The sequence below is a fragment of the Crocodylus siamensis genome, chromosome 15 (assembly GCF_052110815.1).
Source record: "Crocodylus siamensis isolate JL-2025a chromosome 15, ASM5211081v1, whole genome shotgun sequence".
NCBI lineage: Eukaryota > Metazoa > Chordata > Crocodylia > Crocodylidae > Crocodylus > Crocodylus siamensis.
In genome coordinates this window covers 38,618,624-38,640,466 of record NC_143409.1, presented here as the reverse complement: position 1 = coordinate 38,640,466, position 21,843 = coordinate 38,618,624, and the positions used below count along the sequence as shown (strand labels likewise).

The following is a 21,843-nucleotide window of genomic DNA, read 5'->3' as shown; positions in this document are numbered from 1 at the left end:
GCCATGGGGCAGGTAAGGGCCGCTTTCCTCCATGGAGCAGGGAAGGAGCCTGGGGAAAAGCTGAGCGTGGGGGGGGAAAGTGGCCCCTCCCCAACCCCATAGCTAACACTCCCTGCTGCAGCTGCTCGCAGCCTGCGTGGGGCTGTCCACTTCCCTACTTCCACGCTTGGCTTTTCCCTGGGCCACTTTTCCCCAGGCTCCTTCCCTGCCCGGGGTCCTTCCCTGCCCTCCCTTACCTGCAGTTCTGATGCGGGGCAGCCACATGGTCCCAGGCCAGAAGGCCCAGCTGGGGCTGGGGCCGGGGCCAGGGCCAGGTGGGCCCTGCTGTTGTGGGAGGCCACCGGGTTTCCCCTGGGTCCTACTGCCCTTGGTTCCTGTCATTTTTTTTACAGGAACCAAGGGCAGAGAAATATGAATTTTCAAAAATTTTAGGGTCCTTGCAGCCCAGACAGAATGGCCTCGTGGGCTGGATCCAGCCTACAGGCCATATTTTGCCCACCCCCATCGTAGGCTCATCTACTAAAGGTGTTTTGTAAATTTGCTTTGAGGATTAGAGCTGTACCCTTTGAACCCTGTGCAGCAAGTGATTGATGATTGCATAACAAACTTCAGATAAAATCATGATAAATATGAGAATTCACATGTTAATCCCAGTTTGTCAAGTAAATGAATTAATCCGTGCCACTAATGGCTAGGCTTTTAAAGAATTATTTTACAATACTTTTAAATGGGGACACTAGGATAATTTGGGTTATGGGAAGCTGTATTTAGAAGAAAGTAGTAGCATGCAGTTTTCATTGATGTTCTGGAGAAGAATAGAAAGCTCATCAGGAAAGCTATCCTTCTCGCACAAAGCGAGACGATCCCCGTGCGAGGTAAAAGAGGGAAAGGGGCCAGGAGGCTTCCCTGGCTGACCAGAGAAATCCTGGGCAGACTAAGGGCCAAAAGGGGAGCACATAAAAAGTGGAAACAGGGAGAGATCACCAAAGAGGAATATACCTCTTCTGCTCGTGCTTGTAGGGAGGCAGTTAGACAGGCCAAAGCTACCATGGAGCTGAGGATGGCAACCCAAGTAAAAGACAATAAGAAATTGTTTTTTAGATATATAGGGAGTAAAAGGAAGGCCCAGGGAGGAATAGGACCCCTGCTAAATGGGCAGAAACAATTGGTGACGGACAGAGGGGACAAGGCTGAACTCCTCAACGAGTTCTTCGCCTCAGTGTTCCTAAGTGAGAGGCAGGACAAGTCTCTCACTGGGAGTGTAGGGAGGCAGCAGCAAGGCACCAGACTTCCATGCGTGGACCCTGAGGTGGTGCAGGGTCATTTGGAGGAACTGGATGCCTTTAAGTCGGCAGGCCCGGATGAGCTCCATCCGAGGGTACTGAAGGCACTGGCCGACATCATTGCAGAGCCACTGGCGGGAATATTTGAACGCTCGTGGCGCACGGGTCAAGTCCCGGAGGACTGGAAAAGGGCCAATGTGGTTCCCATTTTCAAGAAGGGGAGGAAGGAGGACCCGGGTAACTATAGGCCAGTTAGTCTCACCTCCATCCTTGGCAAAATCTTTGAGAAAATTATCAAGGCTCACATTTGTGAGAGCCCGGCAGGACAAATTATGCTGAGGGGAAACCAGCACAGGTTCGTGGCAGGTAGATCGTGCCTGACCAATCTAGTCTCTTTTTATGACCAGGTCACAAAACGTCTCGACGCAGGAGGAGGGGTGGATGTCGTATACTTGGACTTCAGGAAGGCCTTTGACACGGTATCCCACCCCATACTGGTGAACAAGTTAAGGGGCTGTGACTTGGATTACTGCACAGTCCGGTGGGTGGAGAATTGGCTGGAGGGTCGCACCCAGAGAGTTGTGGTGGATGGGTCGGTTTCGACCTGGAAGAGTGTGGGCAGTGGGGTCCCGCAGGGCTCGGTGCTTGGACCGATACTCTTTAATGTCTTCATCAGCGACTTGGACGAGGGGGTGAAATGTACTCTGTCCAAGTTTGCAGATGACACTAAGCTATGGGGCGAAGTGGACACGCCGGAGGGCAGGGAGCAGCTGCAAGCAGACCTGGACAGGTTAGACAAGTGGGCAGAAAACAACAGAATGCAGTTCAACAAGGAGAAATGCAAAGTGCTGCATCTAGGGAGGAAAAATGTCCAGCACACCTACAGCCTAGGAAATGACCTGCTGGGTGGCACGGAAGTGGAAAGGGATCTTGGAGTCCTAGTAGACTCCAAGATGAACATGAGTCGGCAGTGTGACGAAACCATCAGAAAAGCCAATGGCACTTTATCGTGCATCAGCAGATGCATGACAAATAGGTCCAAGGAGGTGATACTTCCCCTCTATCGGGCGCTGGTCAGACCGCAGCTGGAGTACTGCGTGCAATTCTGGGCGCCGCACTTCAAGAAAGATGCAGATAACCTGGAGAGGGTCCAGAGAAGGGCCACTCGTATGGTTAAGGGCCTGCAGGCCAAGCCCTATGAGGAGAGATTAGAGAAACTGGACCTTTTCAGCCTCCGCAAGAGAAGGTTGAGAGGCGACCTGGTGGCTGCCTATAAGTTCGTCAGGGGGGCACAGAAGGGAATTGGTGAGTATTTATTCACCAAGGCGCCCCCGGGGGTTACAAGAAATAATGGCCACAAGCTGGAGGAGAGCAGATTTAGATTAGATATTAGGAGGAACTTCTTCACAGTTCGAGTGGCCAAGGTCTGGAACGGGCTCCCAAGGGAGGTGGTGCTCTCCCCTACCCTGGGGGTATTCAAGAGAAGGTTGGATGTGTATCTAGCTGGGGTAATGTAGGCCCAGCACTCTTTCCTGCTTATGCAGGGGGTCGGACTCGATGATCTATTGAGGTCCCTTCCGACCCTAGCATCTATGAATCTATGAAATATTTTTGAGATGATAAAACAATCTTATAATTAAATCTGAGAGCCATGTTCTGTGTTTTTCTACTAAGGAGCTTTTAGGTCTTTATTAGTGTTGGTAAATATAACTTTAACCTCTTTTTCCACTCAGAAGTTATGACTGGAAATATTGCTAAATAAAATCTTGCATGTCTCAAAGGGTCACTTAAGCCTGTTTTCAGTTGCATGTGACTTTGTATTAGGACTGTCAATTAATCGCCGTTAATGTGCACGATTAATGCAAGAACCAATTCCGCACATGGTTTTGGAGTCATTGCCCTGCCCTACTACCATCACCACTTCTTCCAGGGTGCCCAGTGAGGCAGCAGTGGCAGTGTAGACGAACTGTAGGGAACCCTGGGCGTGGGCTTTGGACAGCTGCAGCAGAAAGTGGTGGGAGGGGGGTTTCACCCCCATCCAGGGCCCCGAGCAGCCAGGCTGCCAGCACTGGGGATTCATGGAGGGCAGCACTAAGCCATGACAGGGATGCCTAGCACCCTCGGGCCGTATGGCTTGGGCTCAGGGCAAGTCAGGACTGCCTGGGCCTGCAGCTCCCTGCGCATCCCTGGTTTGGGCCCCCAGGGAGCAGTGGCAACCGTGTCCCCATGCCCTGTTGAGGTAGCTGCTGCCAGCAGTTGGGGGTGGGTTTCCCACAGAGTCCCTGGCCCATGCACCACATGCCCAGCCCTAGTCCCATGCCAACGGAGCCCGAGCCGCGCCCAATGCCAGACAGAGCCACTGCTCTCCTCCCTGTGCCTCCCAGGCTCCTGCCAGGACCCGCATGGAGCAACCAAACCCGCCAGGTCCCAGTGGGAGCCCGGGTGGTACAAGGAGAGCAGCAGCTCTGCCTTACTTGGGCTCTTTTGGTGCTGGGCTGGGGCCAAGTATGTGGCACAGCGCAACGTGCCATGGGCTGAGGGCTGCGGGAGGTGGCTCCACAGGAATCCCACCCTTTGTCGGGCTAAAGAAGTTTCAGCAGTTGGTGCGTGCTCTTCCTGGATAGAATGAAAAGAGCACACGTCAACTGCTGAAACTTCCTTAGCCTGACGAAGGGTTTTGAACCTGAAAGCTTGCCTAAAAATTGTTCTCCAACTATTTAAGTTGGTCTAATAAAAGATACCAGATTTACCCAAAGAACCTTGTCTGCCTATCTCCTTAAACCAACATGGCTACAACCTACACCCCTAGCTCAAAACGATTCATTAGCTTGTAGGATTGACAGATGACAGAACATTCAAAATTGACTGAAGGTCTTTTAGTTTGAAAGAAAAAAAATATGCTAAAGAAAAACACATTTTATAGAATCATAAAATGGGTTTAGAATAAGATAACTCAAAATGTGATATAATCTGCCCCCTTCACCCTGCCTACTCAAATTAAGATTATCCTATTTCAAATGTGCTTAAACCATCTTGGCCAAAAACTTAACCTTCAGTAATGAAGACTTTACAACATCTCTAGTTGGTATACTTTGGTGTTTAACCACTCTTATAGTTAGAAAGTTCTTCCTATGGTCTAACATGAATTTCCCCTGTAGTTTAAGAACGTTTCTTATTTTGCCCTGTCCCATTTGGACACACAATAATCCATAATCATCCTCTTCATAAAAAGTAGATTTGAAGACTGTTATGAGTCTTCTCTTCTCCAGACTAAGGATCCCCAGTTCTTCCAATCTGTTATCTGTACTGTGTCTTTTTGATCTCTAATCATTTTTATTGCTTTCCAAAACTGAGCACCATAATACAGGGGAGGATTCACCAGTATTCAGTAGAATGGAAGAATTGCATCTGGTGACTGCATTAGATGCCTTTCCTGATTTTCCCCTTTTACCCTAACCCAGAGGTTTTGAAGAAACCTACTGCCCACTTCATTCTGTAGCTCAGAACAAGGCAACACTGCCTCCTTTTTTTCATGCCTGTCCTTCCAGAACAAGATTTACCCATCCAGGACAATGTTCCAATCATGTGAACCATGCCACTTGTCTGTTATACGAATAATATCATCATTTTGTGTGTGCACTATGATTTCTAATTCTTCCTGATTTATTCCCCACTTTTCTTGTATTAGTATGTAAACATCTTGGGTTGCCATGCTTAATTCCTTTTTACAGCCTTGTTTCCTTTTCTGAAAACTCTGTATTGTTTTCTTGCTCTTGGCCTTTGTCCCTCAGTCATCTTGCTCTTTTATCAATGGGCTTTTGTCTCCATGCCCCACTGACCCTAGTTTGAAGCTATTCTTGTTTGATTAAGGAGCCAAGATGCAACAATATTCTGTCCCCTCTTCATTATTTCAGCATAAATAATTTTGAGGTAATTCATGATAGATGCTTTAAGTACTTAGTGTTGGCCCTTTCACACTGCAGATTTTGTTCTATTTTTAGCCAACTGAGGTATCCACCATGCTGCTGCATAATTTCTAAATATCCAAATATGGGACTTAACGGGAATTTGTACTTTTGCATAAAATTACATAAATCCATTCTTTGTGTTATTTTGCATCAAAATGTCATATTACAGGTAGATGGCAATATAATTTTTTTTCCCTGGGGTGGTTTGGTAAGGGAAATAATTAGGCTTAAAACAGCACAAAATATAGGTCTAATGCCTGTTTTTGATGGCTGTTTCTTTTCTCATCCTTTCACCAGAGCAACAAATTTAAGTTTATCCCTTTTTGTTTTTTGGCAGGGGGTGGGGGGGAGGGAAGGTTATTGTTTGCAATACTTGTGATTTTAAACTATCTTTCCTTGTAGCAGGTACAAGGAGCAGCTTCTCCAGCAAGCGGAAGACAATCTGGGAGCAGTGAACGCAAACGAAAAGAACCTCGGGAGAAGGAGAAAGAGAAAGAGAAGGAGAAAGAAAAAGAAAAGAACAGTTGTGTCATTTTGTAACAGGAGATGGATTGTTGCCTGCAGCCAAGTGCACGTTGTCGGAAATAAGAACACAAGGAATAAAAAGGAAGATAAACCCGTTACATGCCGCCTGTGCCTGATTATCCCCATGGATTTTGTTCCTGCTTAAGGAGAGGATGGGTGACCACTTTGTTACAATCGTACAGACTTTTGTCAAAGTCCTAGTGCACGCTTGTCGAGATGAAATTCCAAATCACAATCGGATGCGGCTGTGCTTTGAGTCAGTCATGAGAATATTGCACCTTGTAGCTGAACACACATCACAGCAAGTTTTGTGTCATAGTGACATGCATTATTCATAATATCAGTTAGTAAGCTATTTCATCTTAACAGAAAGGAAGTAATATGTTTTGTGTCAGATTTCTTCCTGAAGTCTTTACATCAGCACAACAGAATCATGGTTCTTTTCATGGTATGAAATATAACTTAGACTGGGTATTTATGGCACTAGAGCCCAATGAGCTTCCCAGCACACTGCCTCCTCATCATGCCCAGATTCCTCGTGTTCAGGTTCTGGTGTCCCACGTGCATTCTTTTTCCCAGGATTACACTGGTTAGTGCTGTCATTGCACCATCCAGCCAGCTTTACTTTTGCCCTATTAGTAGGTGGTCTGTCAAACGTCTTACTGAAAATTGTGTGTTACAGAAAACCGGAGCATCTATTGATAAGCAAGATAAATCTTCATTATTACTTCTCTTGCAGTTAAAAACTGGGTATTGTAACTCAGAATTTATCAGGGTTGAACAAATGATTTTATAGTTTCTTTTCTTTAGAATTTTCTCTTATAGGTAAACTGGACCAGAGAAGTTGTTATTATTTATTGACCTCTTCATGTGGTAGGTGATATGTGGAAGGAAACTAAAAGTCTATAATAACCCTTCTCCTATGTAGGAATGCAGAATTAAAATAACTAACTTAATATCTGCCTTTTTCCAGAAGTACCTTGAACCTTAAGATGATGTTAACATGTCCACTTGTACATTTAAGCAGGTGTACTGTTCACAATCCTTTTTTTTTAAATCATGCATCTGTAAAAAGCACACTTTTGCTGGGTCAGAGAGAGGTTAAATTGCTCTCTAGGATTGTTTGGAAAGTCTCACAGGTGTAGTATCACTTTGTTTTTTAAATCACTAATCTAAAGTTTTGGGAAATGTCTGTAGAAATAACCAGATTTTCTAATTTATGGGAACCAAATAAACACATTGCATCTCGCAGAATTTATAGGATACAGAAACAAAATATTTGCTGAATTTTATTATGAGGAAACCACAAATCCTCCATTTCAATAGGGAAAGTCAGTAATGATTACTTTATTGCTGATCCTTTTTGATAAACTTTATATTTAGCAATTTGTAGATACTTTGAAAAGGGCTGCTTGTGCTGGAAAAGTCCTGATTTGCACACTAAGTCTGGGTAAGTGCATTCTCATCATTGAGTCTGGAACCGCTTAAAGCAGCCAGCTGGAACATGACATTCCTATTTTTGGATGTAAGATGTCTGTCGGGTGCAATTTTTAAAAAGTCTTGATTTTGAAACATAGATTTATGGGTAAAGAACTGCTCTAAAGTTTTTTCAAACAGCGTTGCCATCATGATCAGAACCAGTCATCACACAAATCTGTTGCATACTAAAATAAAAAAAAGTAGACTGATATAAAGTAAGATTATTTATTACAATAACTGTGGACAGTCTGGATTACTTTTTTCCTCAGCTTTTTCTTTCTATCCATTTGTTACACTTTGTTACTACATTCTTTTTATTATACTGAAGTGATGAATGGTTAAAGAAGGTCTTTGTTGGACATTAAATCTCAGATACAGAAACTTCTTGGCAATTAGATAGAACTATACTTGGTTATTAATACCTAGCTAAAATAACAATCTGTGTCAAACAGTTAACTTCATTTCTTTTGCTGAAATGAAACATTTCTTTATATAAATTGATATTAATATTAGGATGAACATAAGCTTAATAGATCTGCTTTTCTTTACACTGAATGGAAGATATCAACGTTGTATTATATTGGAGCAACAAAGGCACCAAACTAGAATGTTGTTTAAAAAGCAATGTGTTAGTGAAGGGATTTTTCCCATACTTGTGTATATCCATTTATTTATTGCCCTTGACAAATAAATGTGTCAACTTTAAGCTTTGTTAATTAATTATTTCTGGTAACAATACTGCCATTTTGCATTCCCAACTAAAATTAATTTGGCATTACAGCTGTCAAGTTTAGTAAACCATAGTTAATTGATATATGGGATAATTACCAGTTTTCCATCTTTCCCATAGTATCAACTCCTGTTTATTGGAAGAGTCACTATTGTTTGCATTCCCTTTGGAGTGGTGAATTAACTGGAGTTTACTGTAAATAATTTTGTAAACTAAAGTCACAAAATAATTAACTGTATTTACTAGTAGTACCAGAAAAGTTTGTGTAGCACCTCCACTCCATGTCCCACTGACTCTCCTGAAACATAATGTAGATGGTAATATTGTCATATTTGGTAACAGTGGAAGAAAACAAATGAAATAAGAATGTCTGTTTAAAAAATAAGTTTTCTAGAGAATTCGGTTTCTCCTCAATAAAGATTTTATCAATTTCAGAACTATTCAGGTTTGATAGTGTTGAATGTGTTTATTAAGTAAATGAAAGCTACAGTTCTGAAAAAGATTAAATATTAAGGCTTTTACTTCTAGGATGCTGGTTTGCTTTCAGCCGAATTTAGGAGTGACCTAAATCGTAGAATCACAGGAGAAATAAGACTGAAAGATCATCTAGTCCAGCACCCTGCTCAAGGGAGGGGTCTTCCTTGTCTAAACCATCTCAGACAAATATTTGTCTAACCTACACTTAACTTCCAGTGATGGACAGTCCATGACCTTCCTAGGTAATCTGTTCAATTCTTAACTACCCTCATCATTAAAACACGTTTTTAATATCTAGTCTAAATCTCCCTCGTTGTAATTTGAGATCTTTTCATTCTGTACGGTGTAGACATTCAGAACAATTGTCACTATCTCTTTATAGTAACTTTTTTGTATTTGAAGCCTGCTATCAAATCTACTCAGTCTTCTCTAAATAATCCCACTTCTTCTGATCTGTCCTTTTTATGTCATGTGTCCAGATCTCCAGGTGAATTGCAGTGAGATTCATCTTCAGAGATGAGAAGAAATCTTGGCAGCTTTGAGGTGAGGGTTTGTTAGTTTGAGTTCTGTGGCCTGGGTTTTCTTGCCATCTTGCAGTATTGTTTTGGGCTGTGATGTTCAGATTCAGCATCTGAGAACAACTGTTAACAAGACAAAGGCTCTATCCCAGATGGAAAGCCTAAGGAAGCAAGAAACCTAGAATCATAGAAAATTAGAGTTGGAAGGGACCTCAGGGGGCCATCTAGTCCAACCCCCTGCTCAAAGCAGGACCATCCCTAACTAGATCATCCAAGCCAAGGCTTTATCTAGCCAGATCTTAACCTTCAAGGATGGAGAGTCCTATTCCAGTGTTTTACTACCCTCATAGTGAGAAAATTCTTCCTAATATCTAACCTAAACCTCCCTTGCTGCAACTTGGGACCGTTGCTTCTTATTCTGTCATCTGCTACCACTGAAAACAGTCTAGCTCCAGCCTCTTTTGAATTCCCCTTTGGTGGTTGAAGGCTGTTATTTAGTCTAGAGAAGAGACTGAGGGGGGATTTAATAAGTCCAGTTCCCTCAGCCTCTCCTCAGAAGTCATGTGCCCCAGCCCCAAAACCATTTTTGTTGCCCTCCCCTAGACTCTCTCCCATGTCCACATCCTTTCTGTAGTGGGGGGCCCAAAACTGAGCACAGTACTCCAGACTTCCCTTGACTTGCTGGCAACACTCCTACCAAAGGAGCCCAGTATGCTGTTAGCCTTCTTGGCAACAAGGGCACACTGCTGGCTCGTATTCAGCCTATTGTTCACTGTAACCACCAGGCCCAATCCTTCAATTGTCTAGGTCACTCTGAATCCTAGCCCTACCCTCCAGCGTATCTACTACTCCCCCCGCAGCTTGTTGTCATCTGCAGACTTGCTAAGGATGCACTCTACGCTATCCTCCAGGTAGCTGATGACTTGCTTCTCTTTTTCCAAGCAGAAAATCCACTCAGATGCCAGGCAGTTTCTAGTGTTAAATTAGTTTGGTGGCCTTAATTTAATTTCCTAGAGTGAATTCCTACATCACAACTCCTGCCCCCTTCAAAATTGATATATGTTTAGCTTTAATAAATCCAAAGATTGAATGGACACTTAAATGGAACTGCTCTGACCTGTAATGGTGGGTCTTGTAATTAATGTTAAGATGTATTTGTGAAAACTGACACTTACACTTCTGACTACTTTACTGTATCTGCTCTCTCTTTCAGTGCTATTAATCTGACCTCTTTCTACAGCATTGTAATTTCAAATAATTTTAATATTTGGTTATTTTCTTTCTAATCCATCTGTTAAAATAGTTGTCTTTTATGTAAACATTTCTTGTCCTAAATATACCATTTAGTTCTCTTTCTCTCTGTCAACCTAAAGTGTATTAAGCTATCTTGAGAAGATTTATTGGGAATTGTATGGACCTCATTTCCTAGCTAAATGCAATCTGTGTTTTATATGGACTTCTACTGGCATCTGTTGTCTTGTAAACCACTGCGTAAGACCATTTAGGCAAAGGAACTTCTTTGCTGTCATAATGTAATTACAGGGAAATGCAAACGAAAGCTGTAATTCTGCTGTTTCCTAGTATGTCCTTATTTTATCTACTCATATAGTTTTCTAATGGCTTTATATATTTTATACAATGTAGGATATAAATTAATTTTAAGAACTTGTGAAGGCTGTATCCTTAAACTATCTATTAACATCCACTCTACCTAATCAGTGTGATTCCTTTCACTGAGTGCATATTATGACACAGACTGTAAACCTTCTGTTATATTAATAGTCTCAATATAAGGCTCAGATGTTTCACTATGCCGGGTATAAGCACAATTTGATTTCAAAAAGAAAATTTATGGCACTAAGGGAAAAAAAGCATCATTGTGGCAAGATACTCAGTTTAAATGCATAGTTCCAGCTCCACTATGGTGATTATGCACCAGTATAAGGATGTGAACAGAATAAGAAAATAGTGATGTTTCAGGGTAAGTATTTGTTGAACTCCCTTTTTACCTTACCATTCTGGAATCTGCAGCATGATAATGGTAATGCTATTTTTTGGAGAGGGACAGTCATTTTTAAAAGGTTGTTATTTAAGAATGGTCAAATGAAGTACATCCTTTCCTACTTCAAACCTGACTATATAGAAGTTGACCTGAATTACCTCCCTTTCCATAAGGGTCATAAACTCTTCTTGGTAGTAATACCATGTTCTTGTACCTGGCCATGGGAAATGGAAAAAAAAAATCCTTAAGCAATGTCAGCCATTCCGAGTTCATGCTCTCTTCTTGGGGTTGAGAGGGAGAATCATGTTGGCTCTCTAGTCACCTTTCTACTTTCCTTCAGCTTAGGGTTGTTTAGCACTTCCTTCATAAAGCTACTGCTACTGCTTATGGTGTTAGAACAGACCTTTGAGGATTGTTCTTTCTGGCCAAGATAGTTAAGGCACATAATGTGCCTGCCAGATTCTGTCCTCCTCCAAGCAATGTTTGACAGAACTACTTACTTCACAGGATGAGAACAGCTGGTCAGCTGCATTTATTCCCTGCCCTGTTGTTGCCTCCTCTCCATGTACGTGTGTGTTCCTTTACTGGGACAAAAAGATGACCCGTTCTATTTGTCATTTCAGCTATTCCAAGGATTTATTTCTATTAAATGTCATTTTTGTATTGACTGACTTTTTTTTTTGTCATCATAAACTTTTTCTTTAGTAACTTGAAAACAGCTTCTGTAGACGTTGGAACTTAGTTGCTTTGCAACTGTATGTTTTTTTGGTTGTTGTAGGCATTTTCATCCATATGAAAGACAGTTTAAGCAATACAGAATAAATGCGTCTTTGAGTTGTATTTCTGAGTAAGAATTCTAAGTGTCATTGGGCATAAACTGACTAACAGAAGTAAGCAGTATTCTGAAGGCATGGAAACCATTGTTTTGTGAGACTGGCCAGTTGGCTCCGTCTGGTCTCCCATACAAGAACGTTCTGATAACATTTCAAAAACTCTAACTACAACATGGAAAGGTGTAGCATAAATTGGCTGCTTTAAAAACTGTTTCTGGTTATTTGTCCTGTATGAGAAAAATAAAAGCATAAATCAATCCATACAAAATGTACTTACTTTAGTTGCACTTCTTTATTTAATTAAAGCAAATGAGGCAATACTATCAGAATCTTTCCTAATTACATGGTTTGTATACCTGTAGGGAAAACTGGTGTATTGCAATAGCTAATAAAATCCCTCTGAGCCATACTGAGTGCAATATGTGAAACTTGATTAACAACCTCTGCTTCAGATGCTATACTTCTTTTTCAACGGCAAGAAAACTCTCCAAGCTTCTAAAAGTTGCTACAGCTGTTGCTCTTTTTTTTTTCTGTCTTTGATACACATCCTTTCACCAGTACTTCCTGTCATGGCCCAGAATTCAATTTTTGGTTGTCTCATCTCTGAAATTCCTAGATTCCAGCCAGATAAAGTAGCACTGCTATCATGACATTCATAATTGGCAGACTTAAAAACTCCTCTATTAGCTTTTTGCTATTATGATATCCAGCTGCTCAGACCAAAAAAAAAAAAAATTATTTTTTCCCCAACAGAATTTATTAAATTGTTTGAAGTAATCATATGACTGTTTCAAATGCTTTATTTAACTAAGTTGAAGAATAGAAATGTTTTTGTGTTAGCCTTGTCTGTCATTGAAATCAGTGGTACAACTCAAGTAGGCTTCACCAGTTTCAATGTTAAGGCATTAGTGAACATATTTTAAGATCTCCGTGTCAATACATTTTTAGTTTTTCATTTTCATTTTCTATTACTTTAAGAATGCCTTTGTTTTATAGTTTTGGAAGCTTTTCTTTGGACTACTTAGCGTTAAATGTATGTTTGAGTGTTCTGTTTTTTACTGGCATAATACCAAGGACACAGGCTGAATTGCTCTTAAAAGAGATGGTGGACATTATGTAGAAATAAATCAAAATATTTGATTTCAGTATTAAAAAGTTTCATTTCATTTCAGTAAATATGAAACCCAAAGGCATGACCTAGCCATTGAGCTCTTGTTTCATGCCTTGAATTCAGGAGTTGGGAAATACTACAGCTGTGCTCAGATTTGTACCTGGTTAGGTAAAATGGATGATTTAATTTTTGCTTTAAAAGTTATTTCCAGGCTTTTTATGTGATCCAGAAGTAGAATCCGTGGAGGAGATAAAAGGCTGAACTCGTAATGTAACCTACGTTTGTTCTGCATTGACATGGTTAATCATCTTTCAGACAAATAATTATACTTTCTCTTCTAAAAAAAAAATGGCCAAAAATTTTAGAAGTTCAAAGAGGTTCTTTTAGTCCCTTGACATGATCAGGAAGGATAGGATTTTGTGGGAATATCTAAAGCCACTGGACAACCCACTCCCTTTGGAAGTCGGTGTGCTTTGAATACCTTGCTCCTTTAATCTAGCCAACAAAAGTAATTTATAATAGTGAAGACATGACGACAAGGACTCCAGTGTTGACTTGTGTAATCCCACTATGGATGCTGGGCCCATACTAAAATTGTTATGCTAGACTGGAATCTATTCCCATATCTTCATTATAATTGGCACCTGTTCTAGCTAGATTAAGGCCAGGGGCTACCTGCAATACAACTGCACCCTATCATCATGTTTTCAGTTATTTATTCATTCAATTTCAGGCTTTTGATCTGGCAAATAAAAATATCAGCTACAAATATTTTCCCTTCCTGCTTCCCACTCACCTGTAAACACAAGGGTTTGACTTCAGTTGCAAAGCTTTCCTCTTGCATATAACAATTTGACTACTTGAAAAGCAGCAACTTCCATGCTTTTGACAATAATTAAAACAATGTAGACAACGCAGAAAAGGGACCGAAGGATTCACAATTAAGGAATTAATAACTTGTCAATCTGCCCTTTCTAGATATTCACTGGGATGCTATGTTTGGATGTATACATTAGCTCTGAGTACTGTTCAGTTTCTCTGTCTAGGTATGCACAAAGGCAATGTCTTTTGTTTTTGCTTTGACACGTATTCCCTGACATAGACCCTCTGGTCTGGCATATCTTCTTGGGAAATGGGACCTCAATATTAACCCCTTCCTTGATTCTCTGAAGGAGGATACATAAAGCACATGTATGCTATTTCTGTCCTTGCCATTTAAGGGTTTTTTTTAAATTCAGAGTTCCAATTCCCTTCTGCTGGCCTTTGCTCCTCCAGCAGTGTTCTTTCTGTTGTGATTGGGGGGAAAGAGTGGGGAAGGGAGAGATTATGAAAAAGGCTTGTCCTTTTCTACCCTCTAATACTCTCTAGCAGGTGACACTCTCTCATTGGTCAGCTTCATGCTCGGATTAAATACAGATTCAATAACCAACCTACCTTGGGGAATGGTGGAGTGGTTCTCTGGATAGTAGTCAGCTCTTTGTTCACAGCTATTTCTATTCAAAGTTTAAAAACAGTCATTGAATACTTCTGCTATGGACAAGAAGTGTTAGAAAATCTTGTGTTTAAATTCAATACGAAAGCTACCAAGTAACTGAAAATACTCTGTTTTAATACTTGAGTTGGAGGTTGCGGATGAACTGTACACGTGTTATAATGTGATCCATCATAGTACTGCTGGATTAAAACATAGTATAGCTGTCCAATCCTTAAAATTTTTAATGCAGATATGTCCAAAAGGAAAAAGAACAAAAATATGCTGAAAACTAAATTAACAAACTGCTACCAGCTTATTACTCCTGTTCATGATATTTAGGGAAAATTGCTGGAGTAGAAGAAATATATTCCTATTTTCTTTCTGAACTCATTTAAAAATTAAGATTCAATTACTGGTTTTAATTCTCATCTCCAAAATGTGTATGCCAGGTATAGCGCAAGACACAATTACTTACAAAGTACATTTAGAAACTAGGATGAAAAATGCTCTACAGCATTTCTATAGCAGTATTATTTGAGGATGCAAATGAATGCATACAAAGGGCCAATGCCATAAGGAACAAAAAATGTTCATCACATTCTATTCATGTTTAAAAATAAAGCATTTGAACAGACAAGAATATGAAAACTTGGGAAAAATGTTGACATGTAATTGTTTTCTTCTGTTGTAATAATTTGTACGAATAACACCATGAAAAAAAGGAATTACCTTGTTTTTACATTAACAAAGCATTCTGTGCAATGACTTAAGTTGCTACATCAGTTCATAACCATGATTCCCTACACACCAGACACTACTGTAAACCTACCAAAGCTATTTCGGAAGGAATACAATTTGTAATACTATATAAAATCATGAAACGTCATGTGTTTTCTTACTACAATTTCCAGTTTATGAACAGCAATGACTAATGATGTAAAACTATCTAAAAGAGTCCATAAGTTATATAGCCCAACCTATTTAATGACCTACCTGAGGAACCAATGGATTTCACAAATCAAACTTCATATATGTGCACTTCTTTTATTAGAAGTGATTTACCTACGCAGAGCTTATATGAGGACATATCAAGATAAGTCAGTTACTAAAAATTTTAAAAAATTAACCATTAAAATCAGAGCCTCAACCTCTTATGAAAGGTGTAGCCCTCAAAGAAAATCCTTGAGAGCACAGTAGCAACGTTAGGAATGAGGGTGCTTCATATGCCATAGTAAGGAACCCAAACAACTGAACACCTAACGAAGGGAGAGGAATAAAGAGAGAATACTAAGAATGAAGCCAGGGCAGTCTCCCCAGAGACCTTGACACCAGTACAAACAGATACAGTCTACAAGATGGTAATGAATGACAGATAATCAAAGTTGGGCGCATAACTTGGAGAATGGATATCAGCATGGAGTTAATGCGTGCCATCCTTGATGAAGACTTGGGCATGAGAAGCGTCAGCAAACGGTGAGTGCAGAATGTTATGCACTGATCAGAAAACAGCATGAGTTCGTATTACCAGAGAATTCTTGGGGTGGCCTCAACCCCCACAAAAGTGGTGGGTTTGTTATTTAGGATGATGTGGGTTTACCACTTCGATCCCCAGACTCTACCAGTGGTTCTCAGCCTTTGTAGACTAAAGGCACTCTGTGGAAAAAGCTCTTGCTTTTTAAACTGCAGAAAAGCATTTTTTTTTCTGTTGCAAAGAACTCAAAAAGACCACAATGGACTGGATTGTTATTTGATGAAATCTCTGAGTTTTTCTTCTGAATCCTGCTTGCACTCCTAACCTTTCATGACACCCTTGAAAACACTGCAAGGCATCCTAGGGTTCTGAAGCAGCCTGACTGAGAAGCACTAAACAGACCTTTGAGCATGTTGTAGAAGTGCAAAGACAGTCTGTCTCTCTCTCAAAAGTTCAAAATGATGACATTGGTCAATAGGTTCTGGCCCAGGTTATTTGGGACAGTGCAAACGAGTTGTTCATGACTGACTACCTCTCAACAGGCAAGAGCATGGATGAGAAGTATGATGCCAGAGAACTGTTATACTTGTAAGTGCAAACCATCAAGAACAAGAAAGCTGAATCAAGGAGCTCCACACACTCCATGCTAGTGACTAAATGTGGCTTCGAATTGTGGCTTTTCCATCCCATCTATTTCTCAGATTTGCCTCTCTGAAATCTATTTGGTACTCAGCCAAAAAGAAGACCCCAGGGGAAAGTTTCAGTTATGATAATTAAGTAACTGTAGATCCTGAATAGTTGCTGGATGTGCAAGACAAAGAGATCTATGACACAGGCTTGCTACGTTCCCCCTATGCAGGGTCAAGAGGGATAAAATTTAAAAAAGCAAGAATTAGAAAACAAACTTATTCTTTGTCAAGCTAGAAACTTTCTCTTCACACTTACTCTGTAAATAAGCAGACTTTCTGATGTTTTTTTGCTGTGATATTGTTTGGTAGGAGACACCTAAAATTCATAACACAATCTCTGAATATAGCGGTCCAATCCTTAAAATTTGTAATGCAGGTATGTCCATTATCAGCATGTGAAACTAGATTGGAAGTGAGCGTGAACTGAGGTCTGATATTTAATTGTTCTGGTGGTTAGGCTTAGAATTATTTCAAAGGTTGAGCAGTTAATAGCTAATGTGAATATCAGTATTGCATATTATTTAGACCCAACAATAATGAAGAATTCTGTAAAAGCACAGGCTTATAAACAGAAAAAACTTGTGAACTAAAGCTAAATTTTAAGGTAGTATTTTCAAGAGAGACTTAACAGCCTTATCTTATTAAAAGCCTAGCCAATTTTCTTCCTCAGTTTTTGAGGTTTAAAAGTAAAAAATAAAAAGTCTATTTTATCTTTAAGAATATTCTTTTGGCTTCTAAGACTAAGATAAGATATAATTTCAATTTAATAAAGGGAATTAGTTTGGGGTTTAAATCTTGATTATAGATTTCCAATATAAAATTCATAAAAAGATCCCGTTTTAAATCAAGATGGCTATCATTATTATAACAACTTGTCTAATATACAGCCTGAGAAATGTAAATATACAGTTCTTCCATCAGATGTCTTTACATTATGTTTTGACTAACATCATGCCCCTCATGTTTTGATACAACTTAATTCTGTTCTCATCATTTCGGTGTCTGAGTTTAAGTTGTCCTCTTGATTCAAGGAATAGGATTTACTACTGCAGAAGTGTCTCAAAATCATGTTACGGGTATCTTCTTTCATGCAGCTAATTTAAAAATAAGAAAACAAGGCATTTTAATCTGAACAGCAGGGTCCTGTAAATCTAAATATTTGAAGATTAGATACACTTAAGTGAACTCATGCTCTACAGTTTTATGTCTGTATGTACAAGACTTTACTACTGCATTTTGCCTTGGAAGTGGCAACTTATTAGTAAGTAATGTAGCTAATGAACCAGTAAAACTACTAGCCTGTATATTTTAAACTAAGATTAGGCATAATGGAAATAGTCTGCCTACTAATAGTTACAAAATTAGTGCAGGGGCATTGTAGTCAAGGTGCTTATTTGACACTGCTGTTGTAAATTATATGGCCTAGTGGCCAGATTCAGCTTGTGGAGCCTCTGCTGGAGGGCACTAGAAGTTGAGCACCACTACCAATGGTGAGCTTAGCTTGCTGCTACAGGACTCCACTCTCCTGCCAGTCCCTACACTGCCCCTGCTGAACCCTACGCTGCTGCCACGGCCACTGCGGCAGACCCTATGCTCTGAGTTGGATCCAGCCTGCAAGCCCTGCAGCCTGGATCCTTCTCAGGCCCCAGGTGAGTTTGACATCCTTGGGTTACAGCACAAGATTTTTTTGTTCTGGCATACATAGCTGTGGAGATCCTATCAGAAATAAGATAATGGCTAGGGATGTGGCCACAAGGATGCTTGGAGCCCTTTCAAAAGGGGAATGTTTCAAAAGGGCAGCAGCTGGTGTGTTTTAATGGTGAATGAGCTGAGGAAGATTCAAATGAAACAAAACGTGTATGAAGGAGTGTTAAAGTTGGAGTGGTTTTGCTGCACCTGAGTCACTCGCAGCTCACTTGCACACAACAATTACACTGTACCAGTTGGTGCCCCTTTTGAAAAGGCTGCAAGGGTTCTGTGACCACATCTTCAGCATGCACAAATTGGATTAACAAAAGTCTGTTTTACATGGCTTCATCTGGGCTATTACTTTGCTTATTTCTGCATTTTTTGGCTGAAAATTGCTTTTCCATAGAAACATTTGGCTTGACAAAATATGTAATGAATCCATACTGATTTTTCCAAACTCCTTCAATCAAATCCTCAATCCTAAAATTCTGTAGGGAGGAAGTTGAAGGAAAATCAAAATGCTTCTTCCATGTGATACTTTAGGAAGACCTTTGAATATAATGAGATAAAAATATATTGCATGTTAAATACGTTTAAATTTAGCAGAATGTTTTGTTTCTGCCACTTCAGTTTCTTGGTTGCCTACAACTTTTTAAAATGTTTTTTGGAACTGCCAGTGAAGCACAAAAAATAGTGATTTGCACAACTCCAACCAATTGCTGCTGAGTAAAGGTTCAGTTTTAACTGCAGACTCATATTACTCAGTTTTCTTATACAAGTTGTATACTGAAGCAATTATGCTGTCTTATTACACAAATAAATCCCGACTCGGGGTTACTTCCAGAACTCAGATTAATTTTTTTCATCTATTTCCAACAATTGGGAACATAGAGTTTGGAGAGATGAGTTGCATTTAGACAGCTGTTGAATCGCCATTATATTGCACCAACACAAACACTTATTCTTCTCTCTGAAAACTGAAGATCCAAGCCTAGTTTATTCAGCTGAAATGCTGTTTTGCAAGAAGTAATGAACACCGCATTTTTAACTTTTTTGCAACATTGTAGCCCAAAATGGATTAAAATAACATAGAACTTAAAATGAACACTAACCTCATAACCAGCAGGTAGCCAGACACTTAAGAGATCTTCCCTAGCAGCAGACAGGTGAAATGTACTGGGTATTCGGAGGGTATAAAAAAGTGCTTGCACTAGCAATTTGTTCTTCATTATAGCCTTTAAACCAGTGGTCTCCAACCTTTTCAAGTGGGAGATCACCTTTAGCATTTAAAAGCAACCCAAGATCTACTGTGCGCTGCTTCCTCCCTGCCCAGCAGATCTGTGGAGAGGGAAAGGGCTGGGGGGAGGGGAGAGCAAATGGAGGCAAAGGGAGAAAAAGATATTTGAGGGTGTGCCTCCCTACCAATTAAGTCCCACCCAACTTACCCCTGCTTCTGCCTCTGCAGCACTGTCCCTCACCATGGGGGCCTCAATTTAGCCCCTGCCCCTTCCCTCCCCCATGAACTGACCTGCTGGGGTGTGTGCATGTGGGCACTCAGCCTCAGATTGACTCCAAGAGGCTCCAAGATCTACTGGTATATTGAGATCCACTGGTTGGTAACCACTGCTTTAGACTTGGCTTCTCAGTTTTCATTCATCCTCTAACTTTGTAACACTAAAAATATTGCTCTCCCAGTACTATTTTATAAAATAAAACTTTGTAAGTCACCCTCTGTTTTATTTGTGCTGCAATTTAATGTCTTGTTGCAGCATAAATGGCAAGGGTGCTACACATGAACTCAATTTAAGCCACTGTAAAATGGCAAACCAGCCAAAAGTGTATTTTATATATATATGTATGTATGGCAAGGCAGAAAGCAAAATTGTAGGGAATCAGAGATCAGATCCCATTGCACCATTAAATGAACATGTACCACAGCCCTTAAGCTTAAATGATACTAGCATGTTCACATACAAGAAGCTTTTTACTGTTGAGTTTCAGAATAGTGAGGTCCACAGACTTGTAATTTTTTGGCCTCACTTTTGAAGGCCAAGGAGAAAATGTCAGGGTCTTTGATACAATTCAGAACAAAGCTACCTGATGAAATAGATGATAAATGTCTTTCTAATGCCCAGTAAAAATGAATTTGGGTCCTATAAAAATAAATTAAATCATAAAAACAAAAAATGCAACTTTTGTTTTTAGTGTTTCAACTAACTTAACCTGGATTTATTTACAAAATAGCAGCTGCTATTATACCTGTACAAATAAGGAAGTATTTGATTAGGATTCAGATTTGGCTGATTCGGAGGACAGTGATTCAATGTGACGATTCAAATCGCTGTCCCTATTCGCTTCGGCCAAATCAGTCAGAGATTTGGTGATTCTGATCAATCGGGGAGAGGCAAGCAGAGTCAGGTGGCTGAAGGCTCTCCTGTGGCTCCTTCAGCTGTGCCTGCCTCTCCCCAGGTGGGGGAGAGCTGTGGAAAAAGCCCCCATGGCTGCCCTGCCTGGCCCCATCCCCTGCCTAGCCTCAGCCTCCCAGCATTTAAAAAAAAGCCCCACATCCACCAGCTGCAGCAATGATGATCAGGGCCTCTGGGGGCTCATGGCAGAGCACCCCCACGCAGTGTGGGGCAGCAGGGATCACTCCCACCCCCCAGGCAGGAGTCAGTAAGTGCGGGGCTTTTCTAAGTGCATGGACACTGGGGCTGGTTGGGACAGCCATTGATGGCACAGGCCTAGTGCCTACATCAAATTGAGTTCTTACATGAAACAGGGGCTATACATACCCATCAGCTGCTACCATTTCTGAAATGGTTTCCAAGCATGATGCACTTGACAACATTTGAAATGTTACATTTGTCTGCCTGTCTTTAAGTAAAACTAAAGTGACTGGTTTGTAGGCATTCTTGTTACCACTCTCTCATAAGCATCCCTTTCAACTGAGGCAAGGTCTATGCTACAAAACTTTTGCTAATAGTTATTTCTGGAAGTGGCTTGTAACCAATTTTGTTGTTACAGTAACAGCTCCATTTTTTCTGGCATAATTATTTTGGCAGTATAGCTTGTCAACAGAGCTTCTTGTGGGATGGGGGCCTGCAATAAGTTGAACTGCCCAAAGCTACACTCTTTCTAGCACTGTCTGCATTCATGTGCAGATCTAGGATTTTGAAGAGGGGGTTGTAGGCATGTGGTATAATCACATGACAGGACACATCACTCTCCAGTTAAAGAAAAAACTAGAAGCTTTACTAACATGTAGTATTCAGTTTAAAAATCAATAGTTATTTGTTTTGGCTTTGGAATGTGCAATAATTTGCTGGATATGAAGTCTTTCAAAAAAGCAACACAACAAACCAGGCCAAAAAAAGTTAAGATACTTTTATCATAAGTCCTGTTGTAATTAAAGTTAAATGTCTGTCTCTTATTTAAATTCATCATACAAAATCTCACCTTGAGCATCTTTACAGTGTACCTCCAATATTTAACTGGCACTTATTTCTATACCTGAATTAAGCTTTTTAGCTAGAGCTAAACAGTCTACAGGGCTGTGAAACACAAGGGAAACATTCCCAGGAAGTAACACAGACA

General features: G+C 40.4%; 1 protein-coding gene across 4 annotated transcripts in view; it reads left to right on the top strand.

Moving 5' to 3' along the window:
- The window catches only part of MINDY2 (MINDY lysine 48 deubiquitinase 2), an 80,661-nt gene extending 60,003 nt beyond the window's left edge, over positions 1 to 20,658 (top strand). The window contains exons 9-11 of one of the 4 annotated variants that reach the window (XR_016439381.1): positions 1,691 to 1,762; positions 5,654 to 8,704; positions 8,942 to 20,658. Coding sequence is in view for 3 of the 4 variants with exons in the window: in XM_090029301.1 (XP_089885427.1) it covers positions 1,691 to 1,762; positions 5,654 to 5,791 (210 nt within the window). In the remaining variant the exon portion in view is untranslated. Of the gene's footprint in view, positions 1 to 1,690; positions 1,763 to 5,653 lie in introns of all 4 variants that reach the window. The other 3 variants (XM_090029301.1, XM_090029303.1, XM_090029302.1) reach the window with 3 other exon arrangements.
- Positions 20,659 to 21,843: the final 1,185 nt, after the last annotated feature.